This window comes from Hemicordylus capensis, chromosome 2 (assembly GCF_027244095.1).
Source record: "Hemicordylus capensis ecotype Gifberg chromosome 2, rHemCap1.1.pri, whole genome shotgun sequence".
In the NCBI taxonomy this organism is placed as follows: domain Eukaryota; kingdom Metazoa; phylum Chordata; class Lepidosauria; order Squamata; family Cordylidae; genus Hemicordylus; species Hemicordylus capensis.
In genome coordinates this window covers 11,552,382-11,579,659 of record NC_069658.1, presented here as the reverse complement: position 1 = coordinate 11,579,659, position 27,278 = coordinate 11,552,382, and the positions used below count along the sequence as shown (strand labels likewise).

General features: G+C 47.8%; 1 protein-coding gene across 1 annotated transcript in view; it reads left to right on the top strand.

The window, feature by feature from the left end:
- The first annotated feature begins 1,237 nt into the window (after positions 1-1,237).
- PSTPIP2 (proline-serine-threonine phosphatase interacting protein 2) overlaps positions 1,238-27,278 on the top strand; it is a 60,615-nt gene continuing 34,574 nt past the window's right edge. The window contains exons 1-3 of the mRNA XM_053288731.1: positions 1,238-1,384; positions 24,844-24,944; positions 26,543-26,620. Of these exons, the coding sequence (XP_053144706.1) occupies positions 1,352-1,384; positions 24,844-24,944; positions 26,543-26,620 (212 nt within the window). The 5' untranslated portion in view covers positions 1,238-1,351. The remainder of the gene's footprint in view (positions 1,385-24,843; positions 24,945-26,542; positions 26,621-27,278) is intronic.

Genomic DNA, 27,278 nt, shown 5'->3' with positions numbered 1-27,278 from the left:
TTGCTGACTAGAGCGACCAGATACCAAGGAAGACCCAATTGCTTGTGGTGTTTTTAGAGCTAGGGTGGTATAGTGGTTAGAATGCCAGACTAGGGCTATGAAGACCTGAGTTCAAATCCCCACGCAGCCATGTTCTCACTGGGTGACCCTCGGCCAGCTGCTTACTCTTGGTTTAAGCAGCTTTACAGGGTTGTTGTGAAGATAAAGTGAGAACCAAGTATACCATCTTGAGCTCTTTGGAGGAAAGGTAGGGTCTCTGTCTGTCTGTCTATCTGTCTGTCTGTCTATCTATCTATCTAAATCATTTTGGAAATTTTTGTTGAAAAGTGGCATATAAATATTTGTCATATTTGTATATATATATTTAAAAATCATTTATTTATTTAAAATATTTACATCCCACCCCTCCAGCACACTGCTGCTCGGCGCACTTACAATAATGGAAGCATATGAAAATAGGCTTGGTATCCATGCAGAAGAGGACATTTCAGTATGGGAAAAGCCTCACCTGCTGGAGAGAGGGAGGGAGGGAGAGAGAGAGATATGTGTGTGTGTTGAATGTTTTTGATGTTTAAATATTGATTGTTTAATTGATTTAGTTTTTATTTTCACTGTTAATTTATTTTAACTGTTTTTATTTGTTGTAAACCGCCCTGAGCCATTTTTGGAGGGGCGGTATAGCAATCAAAGACCATTATAACCATATAGACTGCACAGGTGCATCTAATGAACCTACGGAGCTGCCCCGTCCTGAGTCAGAAACCTGGGCCCATCTAGCTCAGTCTCTTCCACGCAGACTGGCAGCGGCGGCAGCAGCTCCCTAAGATTGCAAAGGGGGGCTCTGTTCCTTTTCTTCCAGCTCTGTTGGGAGATGCTCAACTAGAGAGGTGGCACCTAGCCCCATCTGCGTGCCCAGTCGGTGCTTGGCTTAGAGGTGTGGATGGGAGAGGAAAAAACCCTCGGAGGGGAAGGTCCCCCCCCCCGCTTTTTTCTTGGGGAGGGGCTGGGTTCCCCCCCAGGCAAAAGGGGGAGCTGTTTTCCCGCCCCCAGAAGCTCTGCTACTGCTTGAGCAACGGCCCGCTTCCGGGCCGCATAAGTGGGATAAGTTCCCCCCCCCCCCCTTTTTCTCCCGAGGAGGAAAAGTTGGCTGCTATCGGGGAAATGGAGGGCTTTAGGGCCCAGCGGAGGCAGGCAGCCGCAGGCGCTAAAAAGAATAGAGGAACTTGGCTGGGGCGGCCAGCGGCGCCTCTTGACAGCCGCCGCAGCCTCCGCGGCTCCCTCTTCGCTCGCTGCGCTTTTGCACCTGGGGAGGGTCGCCGCCCTTGCAGGAGCCGCCGCCGCCGCCGCCGCCATGCGGGAGACGCTGTTCAAGGACCACTTCTGGGTGAGGCTGCGGCGCGGGTGTCAGTCCGGCGGCAGCTGGCAGGGCTGCGGGCGGGCTGCGTCCTCCGCGACGTCGAAGGCTTGCTGCGAAAGCTGGCGAAGGGAGCGAGCGGGAAGAAGCAGCAGCCCCAGTCCTAGCCCGGCCAGGGCTTCTGTGCCTTTAAGAAGGGAGAATTCCACCCGCTGCGAGTTCTTCTGCCAGGGCAGCGGCTGGAGGGGAAAAGTCTCCGCTGGTGGGAGTCTGACTTCTAGGCAGGTCTGAAAGGTACAGGGGGCCCCCTCTCAAAGTCTGGGATTCCAGAGGGGTCACCCCAGTTACTCTCTTACGACCCCGTGGCACCATAATGGCTAGCAGAGGGATTCTCAGCTTGGGTTCTCAGAGGGACTGCAAGTCCCATCATCTCCAGCCACAATGCCTGACACCATTGTGGCAGGGAATGATGGGGGTTGTAGTCTAGCAACATCCCTGGACCCAAGGTTGAGAATCTTTGTTGTAGCAGAAGCTGTCATGGTCTAGAGGAGGGTTTTTCGACCTTGGGTCCTCAGCTGCTGTGGGACTACAGCTCCCATCTTCCTCAGCCACAATGGCCAAAGGCTCTTGTGGCTGAGGATGATGGGAGTTGTAGTCCCAGAACATCTGGGAACCCAAACCTGAGAACCCCTGGACTAGAGCCCCCTTTTTGAGATCCAGGCGTGCTGTAAAAATAATTAAAAAGTCTGTTTTGCCTTTAGGACTCTTTCTGTGGGGTGCCTGTGTTCTTTCTGGGTCTGAACTCGGCAGCACCCCCAGCTCTCTGGATCTTAGCCTTTACGCTTTGTAAGAAGAAGTTTGGGTTCTTTTGTAATCTGTGGTTCGGTGTCTTTCTAGTCTTACCGTACTTCTCCTGCGTGTTATGACTCTGCTAGAATTCAGAGTCCTGGTTTAGGAGAAGTGGAGGAAGTTCATACAAGTGTGTGCGTGTGCCGCTACTGAGTAATTTGGCAGAGAGGCCAAATGCTGCTGAGCTGAGAGGGAAAGGACTCCCTAGTGGCAAGAGCCCCCCCCCCCACGCACCCTCCTCTGAGAAATCGACTTCTCCTTGCCTAACACCCTGCCTTGTAGTCTTCAATGGGCAAGTCAACCTGTGCTCTTAGTCCGAGTATGGATGTTTGTAGTATAACTGAACTTGTGCTGTGAATACTGGAATTTGCCTGCTTAACTTTCCTGACTTGGCACAATCCTCTCTGTTTGCTTTTGTATCTTATCTCACATGTACCTTGTGACTTGGTGGTGTATTGTGGTGGCTGTAGGCTGGGAAGAAGTCCCCAGTTCAAATATTTCCTTCGCTGCACACTTGCTAGCCATGACTTCTCCAGCACTAGCTTCCCGGTGGATCTGCAACCTGGGGGGATTCTCATCCTGAGCTACCTCTCAGGACTGTTGTACAGACTGCAGCGCAAGGACTCCTGGGAACCCTTGGGGAGACTGTTGTCTTGGGGCCCCACTGCCTCGAGGGGGCCCCCAGAGGCACGTCACATGACACGATACCCTTGGCATTGAAGGATGACGTGCTCAAAACGTTGGCAAGCAACCAGGGTTTGGGGAGCAATAGGAATGTATGGCATGCATCTGGGTTGAAGAAAGCCTATATGTTGAAATGAATGTCATCAGACACTTTTCTCACCGCTTGCCTTGCTTCTGATTGGAGATAGGACACACACACACACGCACGCTTGAGGCAATGGAGGAAGGATGGACTTACCCTCCTTAGGGGTAAAATTAGATCCTATCCCCCTATTTTTAATGTGAACAGGTTGTGTGTGTGTGTGTGCGCGTGCTTGAATGAAGCGTGCTTGGAGCTTTCTGGTTTTTACGAGAGAAGAGCTGGTCTTGTGGTAACAAGCATGAACTGTCCCCTTTGCTAAGCAGGGCCCACCTTGGTTTGCATTTGAATGGGAGACTCTATGTGAGCACTGTAAGATATTCCCCTTAGGGGATGGGGCTGCTCTGGGAAGAGCATTTGCTTGAAAAAGGTTCCAAGTTTCCCCTCTGGCATCTCCAAGATAAGATGAGAGAGACTCCTGCCTGCAGCCTTGGAGAAGCCACTGCCAGTCTGTGTATACCCAGCTAGAGGGACCAAGGGTCGGACTCAGAAGCTGCCTATGTTCCTATGTTCCTAGTTTGGCCCTTCTATGATTCTGCCTTCCCCCCCTCTCTCGCTGTTGAAGCACATCATTTCTGACCAGGTAGCACTTCCAAATGTGCGAGACATTCATATTGCCTATATAGATGTGGATCAGCCGTGGAAGGATGGCTCTATTGTCGGTCTGTTACTCTGTAAATAAACTGTGCCTGAACTGGGGCAACAAAGCAAAGTGACTTCTGGTTCATGCAAACCTTCTGTCCTTTTGCAGTGCCTCGTAAGGGTCTCCTTGGCTTCTCCAGACTTTGTGAATGCCTCCTGTAGCATTTTAAAATTAAAATATAGGCTTCTGGAGCATAAGACTAAGGATAGTCAACCAAGCAAGAGAGCGAGTGTTAGTGGTGTTTAAGGGTTACCAGGATCTCATCTCGACCTTGGGGCCCTAGATGGTGTTGGACTACAAATCCCATCATCCTTTGGTCATTGTAGCTGGAGATGGTGGGAGTTGCAGCCCAATATCTAGGGACCCACGGTTGAACATTCCTGGGCTCAGAGACTGTGCTGAGCACTGCAGTACCTCTGGTTCACGTGGGCTTTCTGGGTTTTCTGCTTCCGTCCCCGCACCCTTCATCTGGAGAGGAGGTCAGGGCTGGCCTACCTTACAGAACTGTTGTGTGGAATACTGGAAGAATACTTTTGAAGCACTTCGTGCTTAGACTACCCCTGTGCTTGCATGATCCCTGACAGCTCTGGTAAAAGGCCTTTGGGGCTAGAAAAGACCTTTCTCTCTGAGTCTCCTGGAAGCGGCTGCCGGTCAGAGCAGATGACACAGTGCTATAAGGCAGCTTCCAGGCTGTGGGGCAGTGGTGTGTGTGTGGGGGGGGGGGTCAAAACTGGTGGTAGACCACATGCCTCGCATGCCTTGTCTTGCTCCAAATCCAATCTCCAGTCAAAAGGGTCAGAGAGCAGGTCTGGGAGAGGCCCTGCAGAACTGCGGCCAGTCGGAGTAGACCAGGGGGTTCCCAACCTGTGGAATTCCAGATGATGAACTACAACTCCCATCACTCCCAGCTACAGTCTATTGTGGCTTGGGTTGATGAGAGTTGCAGTTCACCAACATCTGGAATGCCATCGGTTGGGAAGCCCTGGAGTAGACCATACAGGACTAATGGTCTGAGTCAATAGAAGGTGGGGGTGGCCGACCTGAGGCCCCTCCCCAGCTCTTGTTGGATTACAACTCCCAAACAACTGGCGAGCCTTGGCCACCCCACCCCACCCGTTGTAAAGTGTGCTGTCAAGTCGATTTCGACTCCTGGCACCCACAGAGCCCTGTGGTTTCCTTTTGGTAGAATACAGGAGGGGTTTACCATTGCCTCCTCCTGCGCAGTATGAGATGATGCCTTCCAGCATCTTCCTATATCGCGGCTGCCTGATATAGTATGTATGTATGTATGTACATCCTGAGGCACTTGTCAAATATGATGTGGAAATACCTGGCAAGTGCTGGAAAAAAACCCAGATGCCTCCTTGCTTGGGTGCCTGAACGGGGATGGAACTGGAGCTGATCCCTACCAAAAAAAAGAATTGCAAGCAAGCACCTTCAGAGAGAGAGAGAGAGAGAGAGAGAGAGAGAGAAGAAGGAATGTGCGGGCTGGGGAGGAGAGCTGGTCTTGTAGCAGCGAGCATCATTTGTCCCCTGGGCTAAACAGGGTCTGCCCTGGTTTGCATTTGGATGGGTGAGTAGTACATGCGATCCCTGCCCGCTGCAAGATATTCCCCTTAGGAGGTGGGGCCATAGCTTAGTGGTGGGGCATCTGCTTGCATACAGAAGGTCCCAGGATCACTGAGTTCCAGGCAGGATCTCCAGGTTAGGCTGAGAGAGGCTCCTGCCTGAAACCTAGGATAGCTGCTGCCAGTCAGTGTGTAGACAATACTGAGCTAGATGGACCCAAAGGTCTGACTTGGCCAAAGTCAGCTTCCTAAGTTCCTATGTAGACACTTGTGGCAAAGAAGCAGCAGAGACCGACTTTATTTATATCCTACCTTTCTGCTGTAGAACTCAAGGTACGATATTTGTGGGATTCCCATGTGGTCTCTTCCACCCATGACCCATACTCTGACCAGTCTGAGATCTGCTTAGCTTCAATCGCGTGGCTGCCTGCCTCAAGTGTCTTCTGACCATGCCCTGGATTTTAGGAACAGGAACATAGGAAGCTGCCCTATACTGAGTCAGACCCTTGGTCCATCTAGCTCAGTATTGTCTACACAGACTGGCAGCAGCTTCTCCAAAGCTGCAGGCAGGAATCTCTCTCAGCCCTATCTTGGAGAAGCCAGGGAGGCAACTGGAAACCTGCTCTTCCCAGAGCGGCTCCATCCCCTGAGGGGAATCTCTTGCAGTGCTCACACTTCTAGTCTCCCTTTCATATGTAACCAGGGCAGACCCTGCTTAGCTAAGGGGACAAGTCCTGCTTGCTACCACAAGACCAGCTCTCCTCTCTCTTTTAAACAAAGATTTCAGCAGGTTGAACAAAAAACACCTTTAAAAATGAGAGTGGGGTTATGATGGTGCCTCTCCCCCCCCCCCGCGCAGTACTAGAAGGTTTTTGAGGGAGGCCCAGAAGGAGCAAAACACATTTCTGGGTGAGTGAATTGTCCCACATGTTAGATTTCTGAAATGGAAATGGAGGGCAGGTGGGGGGAACTGAGAGGGGGATTGCTGCCCCCTTTCCCCTCCTGGAGCCACACTTGGTATGGTGGGGGGGGGATGAGGGATGACAGGAATGAATTGGTGGGCAAGGGGAAGGGTTCAATGCAGGAATTCTCTCACCTGATCTCCAGCAAGAGCATTAGGACTCAGAGAGTATTTCCCGAATAATATCTAGTTTAGCCCTGGGAATTGGAATTGCTGACTCAGCCCCATAAACAGCTGGCTCCTAGAAGACTGACGTGGTGGTTTAGGAATTGTGGTTGCCTGTTATGGGCAGAAAGCTTCATGTGGCAGGAAAGTTCCCACCCTGAAGTGCCTCTGTCTGGAACCAGCCAGAGCAAGGAGCCTGGAAGGGAAGGGATTGTACAAGACCCAGCTGATGCTGGATCACAACTGGGAAGGGAAAGAGTGAAATCCCTGGACAGATGGCCAATCCATTTGCTAGAGAGAAATACATTACTGGTGGGCCCTGGGAGCAAAGCAGTGATGCCGTTGGCCATATAAAACGTTTCAGGAAATGTTGTGGGACGTGGCGGTGGGGAAATTCATCTCCCATGTTCTGCAAATCATTTGCAAACGCTGCTTGGAAATTATTGGCAAAAGTTGCTCGATTCGCTGTACCAAATCTGGTTAGAAGCCCTGGGCTCCAGCGGTAGGCAGCGGAGACTTGCCAGTACACAGCCATGCAAACGTCGAAAGAAGAGAAATACACACTGGGCAGAGGAAAGGTTCAGATCTTCATTTCCAGCCCCAAGGATCATCAGAGAACAGGTGATGGGGAAGACCTTTGCCTGATCCCCTGGCAAGCTCCCGTCAGTCAGAGCAGACTATTACCGTAATATCATACTAGCAGGGCGGGGGTCCAGATTGGTGGTGGGGGTCCTCGGGCAGGGGCGGGGTCCTTGCAAATGTGTGCTCTTGGAAGGCAGGCAGAACATCAATGGCAGGGTGGTGTGTCCTCCTCTGCAGAGAAGTCCCCTCCGGAAGGGGTCACAGTGGCTCAGTGGCACTCTTACCCCTGGACATTGGGGCTGAAGTCCAGGGCCTCCACACACCCCGGAGTGTGTGTGTGTGTGTCAAATCCTCTTTTGTCTGTCCTGGACGGTGTGGTTGCCGCTGGCCCGCACTGCACCAGGTGGCCAACCGTGATTATGACCTGTGCCGGGTTGGTGCTTTAGAGACGTCGGGGGCGGGGGGAGTGAGGAAAGAAATATGTGGGATAGGAATAGGGGGGTGATGCTTTTAACTTGCAGTAGGGGCCTGGGGCTCCAAAGGCCTTTAGGTCCAGGCTCCAAAATTACCTAGGTGCACTTCTGCAGTGGCTAGCTATGGTAGCTTCTCTTCCCTCTTCTTGTCTCCCCGCACCTCGTGTCCACAGAATGATTTTCTTTTGCTGACGGGCAGCCGTGAAAGCAGGGAAAGGGGCTCTGCAGCCGCAGCCCGCCCTCCTTTTCCACCCAGGGCCAGCCCTTTAGGGTTTCACCTTTTGGTACCCTAGGGGGAGTATGACCCGGGTGCTTCTCTCCCCTGCCCCACACCTTTCTGTTACGGTTCTATTTTGTGCTGTACAGAATGTCACTTTCACTGAATGTAGGAGGGGTGCCAAAGTCGTATTTGGCTTGGACTGATTGGGGCAGGGAGGAAGCAGATCAGACCTTTCAAAATGTGCCATGTGTCCAGCCCTGGCATGCTTCCTGCCCCTTCCACTCAGCTGGCTGGGTGTGCCTGAGCACACAGTGGCCATTGGAGGGGTCAGCCTGGCAAAGTTTGTTTTTTTTAATAAGACTTCTGCTTCCTCACTGCTCTGCTTCCCTACCTCTGCCATCACTGGGAGCTGCTGTGGCAATTCATGGTGGGGGTGCCTCCACCCACGCCCTCCAAGATGGGGCACTCTAGGCAACTGCCTAGGTCTGCCTAGTGCATGGGCCGACCCTGTCCCCTCAACCCCCCACCCCTATTGGCCAATAGGCTTCCTCCCAGTAGCCCTGCCCCCTCCCGGCATGATTGCAAGGGCATCTTGGAGGAAGGGCCCCCATTGGTGAGTGGGGAGAAGGCAGTGCCAGCATGAGCCCCTCGGCCAAGGCTCCTGCTGCCTTCTCTCAGACAGGACGTGGGTCCTCCTTTGCAAATGGGGAAGATTCTGGGAGAAGGCGGCAGCAGCCACACAGACTTCACACCACTGCTGCCTAGTTTCCGGGCACCACCATCCATAGGGGCTTTGGCCATGGCTCCTCCGATTAGCCCAGGGCCTCCAGGCTGGTGTCTGACCTGGCTGGCCCCTGGAACCACCCCTGAGGACTAGGCTGGGGGTCCTCAACTATGGATCCCCAGATGTAGTTGGGCTACAACTCCTGACGGGAGTGGGAGTCCAGCAACATCTGGAGACCCAAGGCTGAGAATCCCTGGACTAGAAGGACCAATGGTCCGATTCAGTACAAGGCAGCTTCATTGGATACTGGCAAGGGGATATAGAGCATTAGCTTTGTTTGCAGGCAGCCCCAGGCAGGCTGGCACAAAGTCGACCCAGGCGACACGAGAAGTTAGCTGGACCAAAGGTCTTGCTTGGCAGAAGAGCCAGCATGGTGTAGTGGTTAGAGTGCTGGACTAGGACTTGGGAGACCTGAGTTCAAATCCCCATTCAGCTGTGATACTAGCTGGGTGACTCTGGGCCAGTCACTCCTCTCTCAGCCTAACCTACTTCACAGGGTTGTTGTGAAAGAGAAACTCAAGTATGTAGTACACCGCTCTGGGCTCCTTGGAGGAAGGGCAGGATATAAATGTAAAAATAAATAAAAATAAAATAAAAATAAATAAAGTGCAGCTTTGTATGTAAAGGTAAAGTGTGCCATCAAGTCAGTTCAACTCCTGGTGCCCACAGAGCCCTGTGGGTTTCTTTTGGTAGAATACAGGAGGAGTTTATCATTGCCATCTCCCTCACAGTATGAGATGATGCCTTTCAGCATCTTCCTATATTGCTGCTGCCTGATATAGGTGATTCTGGGAAACATACCAGCGGAGATTAGAACCGGCAACCTTTTGCTTGTTAATCAAGCATTTCCCCACTGTGCCATTTAAGGTGACTGATAGCTTTGTATGTACTGGGTGGGAAAACAATGGAGGCGACCAGGATTATTACATTGCTTCCTGCTCTGGCTTTCTTTTGAAATGGCTCTGTATTTCTTACTTCCTCCTTCCTCTCCAACTTCTCCCTCTCTCTCCTTCCCTTGCAAAATGTGCTGAAAACACAACCTGAAGTTTTGCTTTCTGAATGCAGCTGCTTCTTGCAAGTGAGGACCGAAGGTCAAACTAGGCAAGAAGACAGGAGATCTGTGATCAGATCTCCCACAGGTTTTTAAGAAGGCAAATACTGCTGTGGCGTGCAAGACCCCTGATTCAAGGCTTTGTATGGAGTAAACATCCCCTCCCACCTCTGCATGCTGTGTTATGAATTCCCTACTTATTTAAGCAGTGGCAAGTCCTAGGGAAGAATTTAGTTTCTGTTGAACAAGAAGGAGCACTGAATCTATTTCCAAAAGAGCTGGAAATGTTGTTATGCTCATGGATGCATAGCTGAAGCACCTGTGGACGAAAGGATGGTGCTGGCAGACCCAGGGTAACCCTCAGATATGTTGGTTACACAAACATTTGAAGAAGAAAACCTTAAAGAAGCAAAAACAAAAAAACCAAAAACCAAAAAAACAACAACCCCAAACTGCTCCAGTGTAACTCAGTGGAGTGGAATGTTTGCAGACTCAAGGGCAGTTAACAGATAACACTGTGGGCGGAGCTAATGAAACTCAGTGGTGAAGAGAGCAGGGAGGAGGGCTTGAACAAGAAGAATGGGGAATTTTTGAGCTTGAAGATTAGTATTACTCCCTCAAGACACTCTCGGCCCCTTCTGTTTCTGAGGGGGAAGGTGCCTAAAACTTTCACCATGCTCGGGCACAGGCAACCAGGGATATATCACAACATTTTGCTACAGGTCCATACTTGTGTCTTTGGAATATTTGTTTATTTACAGATATACAAGCAGAGCACTTCGGATGGAATAAGGCAGATGGAATAACCATGTGTGTTGCTGTCCCCTCAGGGGCAATGCAAGGTGGTTGCCTTTCAGCCAACACAGTACCCTTTTTCAGAGCCGTTGGCCTTGAAGCAGGGGAGACCCAGGCTCTACTCTCTGCTTCTTGAGCACAAAACCTGCTGGCTGACCTCGTGCTTGCCACTAATTCTTAACCTTCCCTACCCCACAAAGGTGTTGACTCCTAACTTCAATGGTTGATGCTCAATGGACAGTACAATAATAATGTCCAGGAATATGGGGGTAGGATTTAGCTTGGATTAACTTGACGTGGAGAATAAGAGTGTGCAAGTTGGGAAGAGAGCTGGTCTTGTGGTAGCAAGCATGACTTGTCCCCTTAAGCTAAGCCGGATCCACCCTGGTTGCATACGGAAGGGAGACTAGAAGTTTGAGCACTGTAAGATATTCCCCTATGGGAATGGAGCCACTCTGGGAAGAGCATCTAGGTTCCAAGTTCCCTCCCTGGCAGCATCTCCAAGATAGGGTGGAGAGAGACTCCTGCCTGCAACCTTGGAGAAGCCGCTGCCAGTCTGTGTAGACAATACTGAGCTAGATAGACCCATGGTCTGACTCAGTATATGGCAGCTTCCTATGTTCTGGCAGGCCCCCTCTGCGTTCGCCTGTGTGCGTGATGTCACACAAAGGGGGCGTGGCCTGGGCTGCCGAAAGCCCGAACGAGCTCTCAGCTTATCATTTCAGGCAGCGTTGGCTGCCTGATAGGATATTTTTCCCTTTCTCTCCCTCCAGAAAGGGAGAGGAAGGGAAAAAATGTTCTATCGAGCAGTTTGTGCTGCCTGAAATAACTAGCAGACAGTTCACCTGGGCTCTTGGCAGCCTGGGCATGGGAGGGGGGAGTTTGCTCTGGGCTCCTATGGAGCCCGAGCCATGGGGCTTTGGTGGCCTTTTCCATTGGTGGCCTGGGTTCTTTGAACCCGTTTGCCCAATGGTGGCTCCGCCCCTGGCTATAGCAGTGTTCTTCATGTTAAGGCCTGGGGGGCCAGAGGCGGGCCCCCATCAACCCTATGTGCCCCTGCCCCCCCAACTAATTGTTTATTGGGCCTGTGTGGAGCTTTGGCCGAAGCTGAATACCCTGCACAGTCCACCTGGCATCACGAGGAGATGAATGAGGATGGCCAATGTTCTGTTGCTCCAGTACGGGGGCACGGGTTGGGGGCGGAGCCATCCATAAAAACCAGTTGGCTGCCCCCACTCGACCCAGCTAAGCCTTCATGCTTATTAACACTGTCCTTCCTGCAAGAAGTCCAGAATGGTGCACGCAGTCCCGTGGAAAGGCAGCAAATGGGTCTGTGTTGCAGAGTGAGTGTTTAAGCCTTGCCCTGCTTTCCTCCTGGGAAAAGGCAGCTGAGGCAAACATCGTGTTCTCTCTCTCTCTCTTGGCTTGGTTCTGAAATGCCCTTTGCTGCTTTGGCACCTTAAACTTCAAGGTGCACCAGCAGCAAAGGGCTTTTCCAGAACCAAGCAGAGAGAGGGAGAGACGGCTGCTTGCCTCAGCTGCTTTTTCCCAGGAGAAAAGGGGGGTGGGGGACACTCGCTGGTTTGTCAGGCTGCTCGTGTGGGAATGATCTGGGCCAGGGTTTCTTAACCTTGGGCCCCCAGATGTTGTTGGACTACAACTCCCATCATCCCCCAACATGGCCTTTGTGGCCGAGGATGGTGGGAGTTGTAGTCCAATAACATCTGGGTGCCAAGGTTAAGAAACCCTGATCTGGGCGGTTTGCTGTGGGGAGCTGTCAGGCGGTGGAAGGCGCTGGCCAGCTTCCCCCTCACCCTCACCAAACTGAGAAGAGGGGCCAAGGTGGGACCACTCCCTACTCCCCACTCCACCGTACTCCACCCCACCTTTTAGCCTTTCAACAACCCTATGAAGGTGGGGAGCCAAAATACAGGGGAAATGGCGTCCCACACAGGATGACCACTTTCCCTCCAGAAATACCGGATGTCCCGGCTAATCTGGGACTGCTGGCAAGCCTAAGACGGACATTTCCACTGTGTGGTGCTGTGCTTTGACTAGTGCTAGTAAGGCTCCTTTAAGGAAAATGGAGCTCTCTCCTCTTGAGCCCCTGCACAATGTTGGAAAGCATGCATGGAGTGCTGGGAAGTGTTGCTCTTCGCAGCACTTTCCCCACAGAGCTCTGAAGAGAGGACTCTGTCTCTCTTAAAGGGCCCTCCCAGCACTGGAAGAAGTGCAGGGCTGTGTGGAGGCCACCATAGTGGGGAACGGCTCCCACGTTGAAGGCTTTTTGCCAAAGTGGCGATGGCCCCTGCTGGAAAAACTGTGAAGATCACTGTGACGCAGCTCTATAGTGACGCAGTTCAGCATATCCATAGGAAGAGGTGGTGGCAACCCATATTTCAATTTGCCTAGAACAGCAAGAAACCTTTTGCTGATGCTTCCTGGTGCTGAACGGCAGAATTAAAGGCACGGAGTGCTTGAACCTGTGTATGCTGCTGAAATACATCTGGGATTCTTGTTTCTGTTTGCTGTGGGGCTGCTGTGTAGATGTTCAGCTCAATCCAGGACTCATCTGCTGCTGACTTGTCACCTTGAAATGGCCTCTCTACATTTTCCAGCAAAGATTATTTCTGGGGCCATTTCTGTTTATAGCTGTGCCACAGATGGTGACCTAGATTCATCCTCGGCTCATGCACAGGCCCTTTCTGATTTCAGCACTGCTGAACAGTCCTTAGGATGCTGTGTTGTGTGGCACTAAAATGAGCGCAGCAGCAGATGCTCCCCATCCTAAACTCCTTTGTCTGTCCAGGTTGCATCAAAGTCAGGTCAAGAGCGAGGCAAATATGGCTCCTTTGCTAACTCTTCCTGCTTTTAATTCCTGAGAGGTGTGTGCTTGATTGCTGGTTCCAGTGCACACCACCATGTTGCTCTCTTAGGACGGTGTGCTGAGCAGGGTAGAACTCTTCACAGTCATCCAGTTTGTAACTTGGGCCACATTGACCATGTCAGTAATCAACCCAGCCACAAAGACGGAGGAGGAGGTTCCAAAAAGACAAGATAAACCAGAACCTAAATCAAAAGCAAAGACCCAAATGAACCTATAGAAAGGGATCTGTCTTGATGCTGCAAATACAAACAGTGGCCAATACATACATATAATGGATTTTCCAGATAACTCATTTCAATGCCCTTATCAACGCAGAAGATGTTTATGTGAATCGGCAAACTTGGGAGGCTGCTTCAGGCGTTATAAATTTGCGCTGTTGTAGATGTCTTTGTTCAGAAATCCAAAGTCCGAGTGGTCTCGTAGTCTGGCCACCCTATGAGTTTAAAGTTGTGCTGTCAAGTCCATTCTGGAGATTTATGAAATCTCCTCCATTCTGGAAGCCCAGTGTGAAAAACTTCCTGGAGATGCCTGTGATTAAACCTGGGACCTTTTGGATGCCAAGCATATGCTCTCACCTTGAGCTATGGTACTTACAAAAATAAAAATCATCCCTCTTCTACACAGCTATTGAAGGCACAGCAGCAACAGTTCTCATTCAGTCATTGTTTTAGACACACACACCATCTGATATATAAATCCCTAGGTGGTATAAACAATCCAAATTCCATTATAAACACACACACACACACACACACACCACTTTCACAATTTAAACAATTAAAATAATGTCACAGGATAAAAACAATTAAACATTTTAAAATTAATTTTAATTAAAAACCTGAGACAACAGGTGTGTCTTAAGGGTGTTTTAAAAAGCAATAGGAGATGGAGAAGCTCTTATTTTGACAGGGAGTGCATTCCAAAGCCCCGGAGCAGCCACAGAAAAGGCCCGGCCCGAGTCATTCCCAGATGAGCTGGTGGCAACTGTAACCGGACCTTCCCAGATCTTGATAGGTGGCAGGGTTCATGACAAGGAAGGTGGTCTCTTAAATATCCTGGACCTAAGCCATTCAGGGCTTTATAGGTAATGACCAGCACTTTGTGTATTTTGCTTGGAAACATATCGGCAGCCAGTGCAGTTTTTCAGAATCGGTGTTATAGGTCTGTTTGTGTTGTCCCAGAGACCAACCTGGCTGCTGCATTCTGTACCAGTTGGAGTTTCCGAATTATGTATAAAGGCAGCCCCATGTAGAGTATATTACGGTAGTCAAGCCTGGAGGCCACCAGCATATGTACTACTATTTTAAGGTGTAGTGGTTAGAGTGCTGGACTAGGACCGGGGAGACCTGAGTTCAAATCCCCATTCAGCCATGATACTAGCTGGGTGACCCTGGGCCAGTCACTTCTCTCTCCGCCTAACCTACTTCACAGGGTTGTTGTGAAAGAGAAACTCAAGTATGTAGTACACTGCTCTGGGCTCCTTAGAGGAAGAGCAGGATATAAATGTAATAACAACAACAACAACAACAACGGACGTATCGGCCAAAGCATTCCTGCCCGCTGCCTCAGCCTGAGAAACCAGAGTGTTTTGGATCCAGGAGCACTCCCAAGCTATGTACCTGATCTTTCAGCAGGAGTGTAATCCCACTGAGAACAGGCAGAACTAAACCATCTCTCAGGTCTTGACCTCACAAGATCAGTGCCTCCGTCTTATTTGGATTCAACTTCAGTTACTTATCCCTCATCCAGCCCATTTCCACCTCCAAGCAGGCATTTGGGGAAGTTATGCCATTTCCTGCTGAAGCTGATAGGGAGAAATAGATTTGGGTATCATCAGAATATTGATAACACCCTGCACCAACTCTCCTGATGATCTATCCCAGTGGTTTCACTTCGTTTAGAATCAGACGACCATGTGTAGGATAAGTCGCCTCCTGCAGAGAAAGGAAGCTGGTTTTCTTTGGAATTGATGGGCTTTAGGACCCAGAAGGGGGCAGTAGAAGGTGCTAAGAACTGATTTAGCAGAGTAATGTTGTCTTCTGCTCTGACCAGTGTTGGAAGTGAAGGACTTTGCGCTGTCTCATGTCTCAATGACAGAGGGGGACAGACTAGTGAGTCAGAGGGCTAGAGAGGTCAAGACATTGGTCATTCCTTCTGTACTGCTCTGACACTATCCCTTTGGTATGTAGATTGCTACTCTGAGGGACACTTCCTGCCTGCCTGCCTTGCCACTTCCTCCCCTTCCCTTCCTTCTCCCTTACAACATGCAAGCTCTTCTCTCCCTGCACCATGTGTGCAGAGATGCATCCATGTGCATCCAGCTAGCTAGCTAGATTAGAGATCCTATCTCTCCACTTTACTATCTAGAATGGAGTTCACTAATAAATACTCCATATATTGATTTGAAACTATGAACTGGCTCAAAGTTATTTTACTCTTAGCGTACACGCATGCCTGGGCAGACTCCGCTGTGTTGTTCCTCTGTGCACTGTGCTGTATTAGAAGGGTATCTCTTACCAGAGAGAATTCCCAACAACCAGCAGTAATCCTCCAAGGTCTGGGCAGAGGAGGAGTGGTCTTCCCAGCCTGAACCTGGGACCTGCTGCATGCAAGACAAATGTCCTCCCACTGAGCTCTCCTGAACAGTTGTGGAATGCTTTCTATACTACCATCTTAAATGGCACTCTTTGTATGTTCTCTGAGCCCTATTCACAAGTTACATCCATCACTTGTACAGTCTGTGTACAGAGTTGACAGGTAGCAATCTGCATGCAAGTATAGTTATTCACATGTTGAATGCAGCTACAGCAGTGCAATTCCCATCAGTATCTTGCATTTCAGGGAGCCTATCCCCAGGTTCACTTTTAAAATGAACACAGGTACAGTCATTCACACAAAAACCATTACTAGTGAGACATCTGAATGCAGGTTCAGCATCATGTCTGAATAAGGCTGTGTTATTAGTGTCAAGGTGCTTTCTTTGGAACAAGTGACTTAATATCAATTACGGTAGAAACAGCCTTTCCCTGGGACCCGTTCTTAGAAAACTAGCTGCATATCCCTTCAATTTTTTGTATTTATTGACACACTGAGATAATGTTGTTAAGGGGATTTCTGGTTCTCAGGTCAGTTCTGCAGGCATCAGTGCTGGCAGTTGTGGATGAATTGTGGGAAAAGCTGTAGCCACACGTTTGCATATCAAGGAGACGATCTCAAGTCAGCTCAAACCACCTGAAACCTGAATACAACTAGGCTGATTCATGTGTCATTTCATTGTACCAACTAACTGTTAGCAACATTTGAATAGAAAAACAGTGGCGTGCATATCCTGGTCTTATCAATCACCCCCTTGTTTTGGCATTCACTGGTCAGAACACCCGGAACAATTTTACTAAGCACTACTTGGGTAGACTGTTGTGACTTTCTATACCTATAGGAGTAGCAACTTGAATTTAAAATTGTGAAAATTGAGGGGAAAGGTCTGGGCTCCTCTAGCCCCACGGCTACAGACTCATTAGTGTGAAAAGGGAGGGAGTTTGTCATCCATCACCAATGATGTCACAGGCACTGTCCAATAGGTGCCTGTGACACTGGTAGAAAAATATTCCAGACCTACTGCAATGGGACTGTGGAGAAAGCATTTCCTTAGCGACGAGGTGTGGTATCCAAGGGCCAGTAGTATGTGGTAGCTGTGAAGCAGCGTTTGGCCTGTGTGTCTTCCAAATCCTGCAGCTCATTTGAGACAGCTGTGTGGCTCCACCCATCCTTTAGTGTCCCACTGGAAATGCTTTAATGAACTGCAGGCTCATGGCGTTCCCTCCTTTCTCAACTGCCTCTGATTTTCACTTCTCCATCCAACCTTCTTTGTGTTTCCACCATGTTGCAATCACTTTCTGTGAGAAGCAGCATCTACTTCTCATATTTCTACTTCTCACATAACAATAGAACTAGGGATCATCCCTTGAAATTGATTGCCGGGAAATCTAGGACCAACAAACGGAAGTACTTTTTCACACAACGCATAATCAACTTGTGGGATTCTCTGCCAGGAGATGTGGTGACAGTCAACAACCTGGATGGCTTTCAGAGGGGTTTGGATAACTTCACGGAGGAGAGGTCTATCAACGGCTACTAGTCAGAGGGCCATAGGCCACCTCCAGCCTCAAAGGCAGGGTGCCTCTGAGTACCAGTTGCAGGGGAGTAACAGCAGGAGAGAGGGCATGCCCTCAACTCCTGCCTGTGGCTTCCATCGGCATCTGGTGGGCCACTGTGTGAAACAGGATGCTGGACTAGATGGCCTTGGGCCTGATCCAGCAAGGCTGTTCTTATGTTCTTTCTCTTCCTTTTGGAGTCATTAACTTCTTACTACACAGCTAACAATTTGGTGTCATTGACGTTCCTCTGCATCTGTTTTGCATATCTGCAGCTGATTTGTGTGGTAGCCGGGAAGCAACATAGGGTGTAGTGTTCCCTCTAGCAGGGATTCCCAGATGTTTTTGACTACAACTCCCATAACCCCCAAGCAAAGGCTATTGCAGATGGGAAAGCTGGGAGTTGTATTCAAGAGCATCCGGGAATCCTTTTTAGAGGGAATGCTGGAGGAGATCTAGTCTTGTGGCGGTGAGCGTGAATTGTCCCCTTTGCTGAGCAGGGTCTGCCCTGGTTTTCATTTGGATGGGTGACTGCATGTGAGTGCTGTCTGCTGTAAGATATTCCCCTTAGGGGGATGGGGCTGAACTCAGTGGCAGAGCATCCGTTTTGCCTGCAGAAGGCCCCAGGTTCACTCTCTGGCATCCAGGGCTGTCCTTCCTTGGAGATCCCTGGCGGGGTGCAGGGCCCAGGGAAAATCAGCCATTGCGGGCCCCCCTTCCAGTTAATTCTAATGGGGGTTAAGAGTGGGGCCCTCGGTATAAGGCAGCTTCCTGTGTCCCAGTCCTTTGCTCCTCCCCTTTCTCTTTTCCACCTTCCTCTCCCAGCCGTTTTCAAGGCCATTCTCCCTACATTCCACACCCCTTGGCAACGGTTGCCTAGCACCCACTACCGGGACGTTCCCTCTGACATTTGTCACATGTCTTCCCTGTATGTTGTTGTTTGTTATTATTATTTATTCGATTTCTATACCGCCCTTCCAAAAATGGCTCAGGGTGGTTGACACAGAGAAATAATAAATAAGTAAGATGACTCCCTGTCCCCAAAGGGCTCACAATCTAAAAAGAAACATCAGATGTCAGCAACAGTCACTGGAAGTCCTGTGCTGGGGGTGGACAGGGCCAGTTACTCTCCCCCTGCTCAATAAAGAGAATCCTTGTACCAAAGGAGCCAGCGAAGCTCAAAAGGGCAGATGGGGCCATATGTTGTCTTAGGGCTCCCCTGTGGCCGCCCCCCCCCCCCACCAAAGGGTAAAAGTGAGGTAGGGGTGAGAGGGTATGACATCATGGCTTGCAAAATTGTTGCAAAAGCTGGACATGAGATGGGGCCATCATGTTTATGCCCAAACAAGTGTGAATGAGATGCTTTGCAAAGGTCAAGGGTGCATGGCATCCTGGTAACAGAAAATTCACCAAAGGGGTATCTTGTGAAAGCCCACTATGAAATGGGGCCATCAAGATGATAGCAAGGAGCAAGTGTGCATGAACTTTTCACCCTGATACGTTTGCAAACTCTGGTCCAACATGGCCAGGGAAGCAGGATTGAATGACAATAGTTCAGGGGTACCCTTGCGGGGGTGTTGCCAGCTACTTAAATGATCCAGAACCCAGGCCTACAACACCCCCTGCCCTTATAATTAAACTCAGCCATACCCCTCCAAGAATAATTGCATATTTTCTTAAAAAAAAACCACAAATCTCTAATTTTATAATGCAGCACCTATGAAGGTGGAAGCAGTAGAGCGCTAAGTGAGGCTAGGAGCTCTCTCCCCTGCTCTGGAAGAGGTCAGAGAGGAGGGGGATGCTGATGAGATTCGGGGCTCTAAACATTCATTGGAGGCCTGTTCCCCATGGGCCACCCCCTAAAGATGCCCCTGAACTCCTTGCATCCAAATATGAGCCAACCATTTACAGTATGCATGGGATACTAAGCTCCTGCTGGCACTCTTTCATCCATAGAAACCAAACCATTTATGACAACTACATGATATTTGGGCATATTGTCTACTGGGATGACTGTGTCCTAAAGGGACAACAGCACAGAATTAAAAATATATGAATTATTGCCCAAAATGATTGGCGCAGGTTCAGATTTTGCCTCATGACTGCTACTAAGGGTTGAAAAAGCACACAGTCATGCTATGCAGTCTTTTTTCAGCTTGCATAGGATGTGTGTGGACCCATTTTGGGCAATAACCTCTGCTCGCTGTTGTTTCTTGTGGCTGTGATTTCTTAAAAGGTTTTACAGTCCTAGTTCATCACAAGCATGTGAGATAAGTCATAACAGAAGGGGAAACTGAGGTTGAGGTGTCCGGCAGTAGCTGTCTACTCATGGGTGAATTCACTCTACTAAGAACATAAGAACAGCCCTGCTGGATCAGGCCCAAGGCCTATTTAGTCCAGCATTCTGTTTGCCACAGTGGCCCACCAGATGCCTCCGAGAAGCCCACAGGCAAGAGGTGAGGGCACACCCTTTCTCCTGCTGTTGCACACCGTCTCTCCTGCAGCTGGTATTCAGAGGCATCTTGCCTCTGAGGCTGGAGGTGGCCTAAAGCCACCAGACTAGTAGCCATTGATAGGCCTGTTCTCCATGGATTTGTCTAAGCCGCAGAGAATTCCATAGATAGATTATATGCCAAAAGTTCTTCCTTTCGTTGGTCCTAAATTTCCTTGCCATCAGTTTCATAAACCTCTACCATGTCCCCCCATAGTCGCCTCTTTTCCAAACTAAACAGCCCTAGATGCTGTCACCTTGCCTCATAGGTGCTCCGGGCCCCTGATCATCTTGGTTGCCCTCTTCTGCACCTTTCCCAGTTCTACAGTGTCATCCTTAAGATACGGTGACTGTTGTGATTAAAAAATGAGTGAGATTTGTTATCTTCCATGAAAGAAAACTTGGTCTTCTATATTCTGAGCTTTCAATTCATTCTCATTTTTAGCCCATTTATGTTCCTGAAATGCACTTTGGGAATAGGGTTGCCAGCTCCAGGTGGTGAAAAAAAGTTGATACCCAACACCAACGTGGAAATAGAGGACACTTTTCACAAAAAGTCTCTAAAAAGTCTCCACTTTGCATAACATTTGCATGTTTGTTGGTGTTTTATATGCATATTTCAATTTTTAAAATGACAGTTTGTGAATAAGTACAGCTCACCACTGACGACTAGGTGAGTTGTATGTCTGCTGTCGATGTGCAGAGTTCTCAAGGCCCCGGCTTAACTGTAAATTCCTCACCTGGCTAGGTTTCCCACACACACAGTCCTCTGTCGTCCTCCCCCACAGCCTGCTCTCCCTAGCCAGGCTAGCACCTGCACCTCTTGGCTCGAGATAGGGAAGCCAGCCAGCTTCCAAGCCTCTTTGCATGCTGGCGCAGTGGTGCGTGCACGGTCTCCCACTCGCTCGCTGTTCTCTAAGACGACAAACATTTATAGACCACTTTTCAACAGGAGGTTTCACAGTGGTTTTCAAATAAAAATAAACAATCAGATGCTCCCCTGTCCCCAAAGGGCTCACCATATAAAATGAAATGCAAGGGGACACCAGCATCAGCCATTGAAGGAATGCTGTAATGGGGTTGGATAGGGCCAGTTGCTCTCCCCATGATAACTAGAAGAGGTTCACCACTTTAAAAGGCGCCTTTTTACTCAGCAGGGGTAACTGCGGAGTAAAGTTAGTTAGCTAACTGCAAACCTCTTGCTACCACCACCATCACATGAAGGAAGCAAGCGGCACCTGCCGGGCCCATTTCTCCATGCTCCTGCATCATGTGGCTCTGCAACCTGCCACTGAAGCAGAACCTCCCCTCTGGCTTCCCCATATGATGGAAGGTCAATAGGAATGGGAAGGAGACCGAGGAAGAGAAGCTGCCCATGAGAGCAAAGTGTTCTGAATGAACAAAATGCTTCAGCTGCTCCCCAGAGCTTCGGAGATGCAAAAAAAGTTGTTTAGTTCCCCGAATAGTCTCTCTTCCTTCTATGCAAAAAAGTCATTTGATCCACAAATATTTGCATGTCTTCCTATATATGTCCCTAGCTGGCAGCCCTATTTGGGACCATGCATGTCACAGCAAGGACACACTTCTTCTTCTCCCCCATGTCTCACAACAACGTTGTACATTTCTGTGTATTGGCCTTTGGCCACTGTTGTGTGTGTTAATTTCACGGTGTAATTAAAAAGTTATGGTCTGCAACATCTGGGCACGCACCAACACAGCAGCATCTGCTGGATATGCCAGCAATGCAGATTGCACAGGCACAATTGATCTTGCTTTAATTATGCAAATGGTAGGAATTTCTACACATTGGGATCAGAGCAGAGTAGATTCGTACAACAAACTGGCTGGTTACAAGTTCCGGCGGCATTGCTAGCCATGTCTGTAAACCATTCTGGTGGTGGTCGTCTTTTTTTTTAAATACAGGAGAGTAACTTGAGAGAATATCCCCACAGCTTCAAAATATGAAACGAAATGCTGTTCTTAGGCACTTTTTCACTGAGTAGGAGGATTCACACAATGTTAGAATAGCAGAAGACTTCTTCTACCCTAATTTGGGAGCTCTGGCCGCAATTGATTTTCAAATTCAACAATAAATTGTGTGTCCTTTAGAAACAAGGTTGGGGCAGTGTGGTGTTCTTGGTTAACTCTTTCCTTGATCCAGGCCAGCTTTTGAATTCCAGTCCTGGAGTAGAGGTGGGGCTCAGAGGCGTATCTAGGGAAAATAGCGCCTAGGGCAAGCACTGAAATTGCGCCCCCTGTCCAAACATCTGACACCCATCTTTCAGATAAGTTTACCATAATATCACCTGAAAAGTACAAGTCAAGCTCGTTAATCTTTTAATATTTCAAAAAATATTTAGCAGTGGATGTCGCCAGACCAAAAAATGCTGGAAAACTACAAATTTCAGTTTGCTGGGGCTCATGAAATACCCAAATACTATGTGGAGGTGTACTTGGAAAACTAAACAGAAGTGCCTGTCTAATTCTCTACTATGCATTGTAGCATCACTATTACATAAGTTTTAAAAATAGAGAATTTGACTTTTCCCAGATACTCTGAAAATAATTAAAGGATATGCAGAATAAACTGTGTCACTGCTTGGAATATATTCTAGTATTATTTATTTATTTATTTTTATTTACATTTCTATCCCGCTCTTCCTCCAAGGAGCCCAGAGTGGTGTACTACATACTTGAGTTTCTCCTCACAACAACCCTGTGAAGTAGGTTAGTCTGAGAGAGAAGTGACTGGCCCAGAGGCACCCAGCTAGTTTCATGGCTGAATGGGGATTTGAACTCGGGTCTCCCCAGACCTAGTCCAGCACTGAGAGAAAGAGAGCAAGAAACTCCCAGTGAGCCTTAATACTAAGGATTTCACACTGATTCAAAGACAAACTCACCATTAATAGCCATATTAGCAAGACATCACATTTAACTTACTTATCACAAGAAGCAAAGTAAGAGCAAATGAATACAATCCTAGCCCATAAACTTCAGCTCAGTATTCACAAGCCCTGATTCTCTGTACATAGTGCCAGTCTGAATATGTGTACAGTGACTTATATTATAGTAATTTTTTTAAAAAAAATTCTTTACCTGTAGCCCCTTTGGGGGGCTTCCTAAAGGCCATGGGGGGGTCTACAAAGGTCCCCCCTCCCCCCACTGGCCTCTAGGGCCTCACAGGGACCATTTGAGCATACATGGTGGCTATTTTGTTTTTGGTGGCCATTTTTAATTTTTAAATTAAAAAAAAATGGCGCCCCCTTCAAGTGGTGTCTGGGGCATGTGCCCTGCCTGCCCCACCCTAGATACGCCCCTGGCAGGGCTAACAAAACAGCCACCAGAAAGAGCACTAAAATGCAGTCTGCACTTGCCTCTCTGTACATAATATCTAATTCATTAAGCTATTAATATTCCTGATTCCACTCCTTACATACTACAGCTCTTTCCCTTGGATTCTACAGGCATTGAACTTGATTGTGAACTAAGCCCCAGCTGGGTAGGATGGCTTTTCTTCCTACTGCTTTCCAAAGCTGGGACCAGAAGCTGGGTAGGGTGTATTCATCCTACCCATCTGGGGCTTAGTTCATGATCAAGTACCATGTCTCTAGCCTTGTTTTAAAGGTAGGTCCTTAGGGTAGGGTTCTTCTGCCCTAACGTCAATTGTGGGAACTGCCCTAGTATGGAAAATGTTCTATGTTGGCTCAGTGGCTATATGAGAAAAGGCCCGTTTTTGTGGTAGCTCCTGAGCGTAGAATGATTTCCTGTAGCAGATTATAGCTTTTGTTTCAGAGCAAGCTCACATGAGGGAAAGAGATGCTGAATCATCCCTGCAGAGCTGCCTGGCTAAGCTTCTCCTAAAACTATTCTGTATTATTGGTAGGTTCAAAATGCTGCCACCAAGCATCCTAAAACTTGCAGAGAACTGGACCACCAGATTGGGTGCTGTAATCCAAGGTCCCTCTGTAACTGGGTATTGGGCAAATAAACAAAACAAAACCCTTCCATGTGTAAGCTTACATGGGATGAGAAAAACTGATAGCTGCTGAATGTTTGAGGATGTAGTTGCACCAGAGTGAACCCCCTTCACCCCCTGCTTTCCTGAGTTGAAAATCAACTCTGAGAGGCTTGTAAAAGGAAAAGAGCTTTTAAAAAACCCCACATGATTATTCAATTACTATAGACTGCTTCCATCTGAGGCTTCTAGCTTTCTTAGACACACTCAAAAATACTTAGTAGGTTACACAATTAGGTTGTCTTAGGCATGCTTAAATGTTTATAGGTTCTTTTACAATGCCCTAAGTAGGGTCGTGCGTAGGCTAGTGTTTCTTAATTTAATTACATTGCAGGTAAACAATACTAGAACAGTATCGGGGATATACAAAGCACCACACCAGAGAAACAGAAATTCTAATGCAAAGTCTGACTAAACAAATGTCCCCCTAAATTAATCTTGCCAAAGCCCTGGCTCCTTGCCTTGAACTCACCAAATTCCATGAGAACTCAAGCTTCCTGTCTTTCAAGGATCTGCAGAGTCATTCTCCTGCAGCCATTCTCCTTGGCCACATGCCCTTCTGTACACCTTCAGCCTGGCTTCCTTTCCACAAAGAACTCTTTTCTTTCTGGCAACAACTCTCTAGGTAGGTCCCACCCACCTGGTGTGCTGATTGGCTGAGCCCTAGAGTTCACCAGCCTGTCAGTCAAGACAGGGTTCATTTCCTGCTAATGCGAGGAGACTGGTCATTATTTTTCTTCACTGGCATTCAGTTGGTTCTTTTTCTCCAAATATTGGAAGCAGTTGGTGAAAAACCAGCTTTCTTTGCAAACCTTTCCAGATCACTCTCACCCTGGATGTGTTTTTACTTTTTTTTTTTTTAGTTTTCATCTGGTTCTGACATGCTATAATATAAAAACAATAGAATATAATAATAAATTGCTGTATGATTTTATTTTTTACTGCAAGCCATCTTGAATTTATATGAGAAAGGCACAATATAATTTAAAAAAATTGTTTAAACAAAACATTTTCATAATCTCCTTACTTAGACTACGGATTTGATAAGCACAGTTGGATATGACAGTATCATACAACACTTGAACGACGGCAGGAAGAACTGCAAAGAATTTGAAGACTTCTTGAAGGAAAGGTATGCTCTTTTTGGCCTGTAGAATTTCTGAAGGCTCTTGAATTTATTTATTTAAGATGTCAGTAAACGGCTTTTCCCAAACAATTTACTGACTGTAAAGTAGGAACACAGTAAAATCAACAATAAATAATCAAAACAATATCATTAAACTGGAAGAAAACCCCAAAGATAAATTAACTGATAAACCATGAAATCCATTAAGTGTCACAATCAATGGGAATAAAGTTTTTCAGAGAACTCAAAAGAGATGAAGACATCTTCACCTCCTCAGGCTTTCTCTGGTCATGATATAAGCCTCTGTAAATGAAAGGAAACCTTTGAGATTCTTTCCTGAGTTTCAAGCAGATTTGAATTTAACAATAGAGTTGTAGATGGGCCCTAAAAATATCTAAAGATGCTATTTCCGCCCAGACCCATTAGATTCTGTATTGCCTGGACTCCATTCCAAATTCTTTTGACCCAAATCCTTCCTAGCAGTCCAGAAGATAGTTGTTGTAGACAGACAGAGAAAACACACATACTTCCTCTTTTTGGATTTCCCATGGGACTCAAGATCCTATGCGGTCTGACTAGTTTCTCTTTAGAGGGGGTTCCCAACCTGTATTGTTGGCCTGCAACTTTGGGCATTGGCTATGGGGATGATGGGAGTTGTAGTCCAAAAATACCTGGGGGACTCAAGGTGAAGACATTATATATTTCCCCCCTTTTTAATGGGGTCTTGAGCTATGGCTGCCTCAGCTCAGGATTATTTATCCTGGTGGTTCCTGTTAGCTAATTCCTTCTGCGTGGGCTTTTTTAGTGTGGTTTGGTTTTTGTGAGGTTTTGTGGGTTTTTTTGTTTTTTGTTTTGCTCTTCTGCTACTAATCATTGTGGTCTTCTCAGGTTTGTCTTCTCATTGCGGTCTCCTCGTTCTTCTTGGGGCTATCTTCTTTTCCTCTCAAAATGACTCCAATTAACTCTTGTAATTTATTTATTGTTTGTTTTTCAATGTAAACTGCTTTGAGAATTTTGTTGAAGAGAGGTATATAAATATTAGTAGTAGGAGTAATGAAGTAAAGAGCAAGCAGGACTCTGCGGACAATATTTACAGGTCTAATTGGCTTTGAGTAATGAGCTGCCCCCTAACTTGGAGTACATTGGACCTATATATATTAGGGTACCATTTGATCTCCTCTCTCTTTCATTCCAAGAGATAAAGGGAGCCATTTTGTGAGGGAAAGGAGGACCTCAGGAAGAATGTTGATGTACAGAACCTGAGAAGACCATGTTTATTCATAATGGAAGACTAAAAAATCCTACAAGGCCCATGCAAAAGGAAGTGACTGTCCTTGAGACTGACCCAGTGCCCCTAGAAAAATATTTTGTGACTCTCTTTCTCTTCTTTGTGCCTATCCTGGACTGGTGCATTCCTTTCTGTCCTCACCCAGTTGATTCTTGGATGACCTTTTAATAATTTATTCTAGGCCAACCCCAGAATATCCAGATGATATCATTAGCGCTTTAGGGGAATCAAGATGGCAGCCAGTTCCAATGGCAGGTTTTCTGCCTTTCAACCATAACTTCTATGACCATTTATTCCAACTTTTCTCTCACAACAGAGCTACTATAGAAGAAAAATATGGGAAAGACCTTATCAGTTTGTCAAGGAAGAAACCCTGTGGGCAGACGGAGTTGAAGTGAGTCGACATGTTTCCTAAAATCTGTGTGGCCTTTACTGTGGGTTGTGGGTTGCTGGTTTTGCCTTCATTTTATCTTGTGTGTTTGTGGGGGAGGGGGGGAATTACTTATATAGCAGAGTATTTCAGGAGCGAACTCACTCCCATTACAGCAGGAGTTAACAGAGTCTCAGGGGCAGCAGCTTGTAAATGATAAGCATGGAAATTCATGCAAGTTTAAACTAATCTACTTTATTCAGAAGTCCATGATGATAGGAAAGACCTATATCTAACAGCTGGCTACATGGTGCTCAGAGAGAGAGCTAGAAGCATTCTGGGAAGAAGAAGGAGGAAGTCACTCCTAGGAAGTTCCTGAGCACATTCTGTCCATAGAGGGGTCATAGAAGCAGAGATACATAAGAAAGAGAAGGAGATGCTAACCTTCTCGCTCTGGGAAGAGCAGAAGGTTTCAAGTTCCCTCCCTGGCAGCATCTCTAAGATAGGGCTGAGAGAGACTCCTGCCTGCAACCTTGGAGAAGCCGCTGCCAGTCTGTGAAAACAATACTGAGCTAGATGGACCAATGGTCTGACTCGGTATATGGCAGCTTCCTATGTTCCTATATCTATCTCTATTCCCAATGCCTCTAGTGGTCATTAGGGTTACTGGTGGAAATGTTTG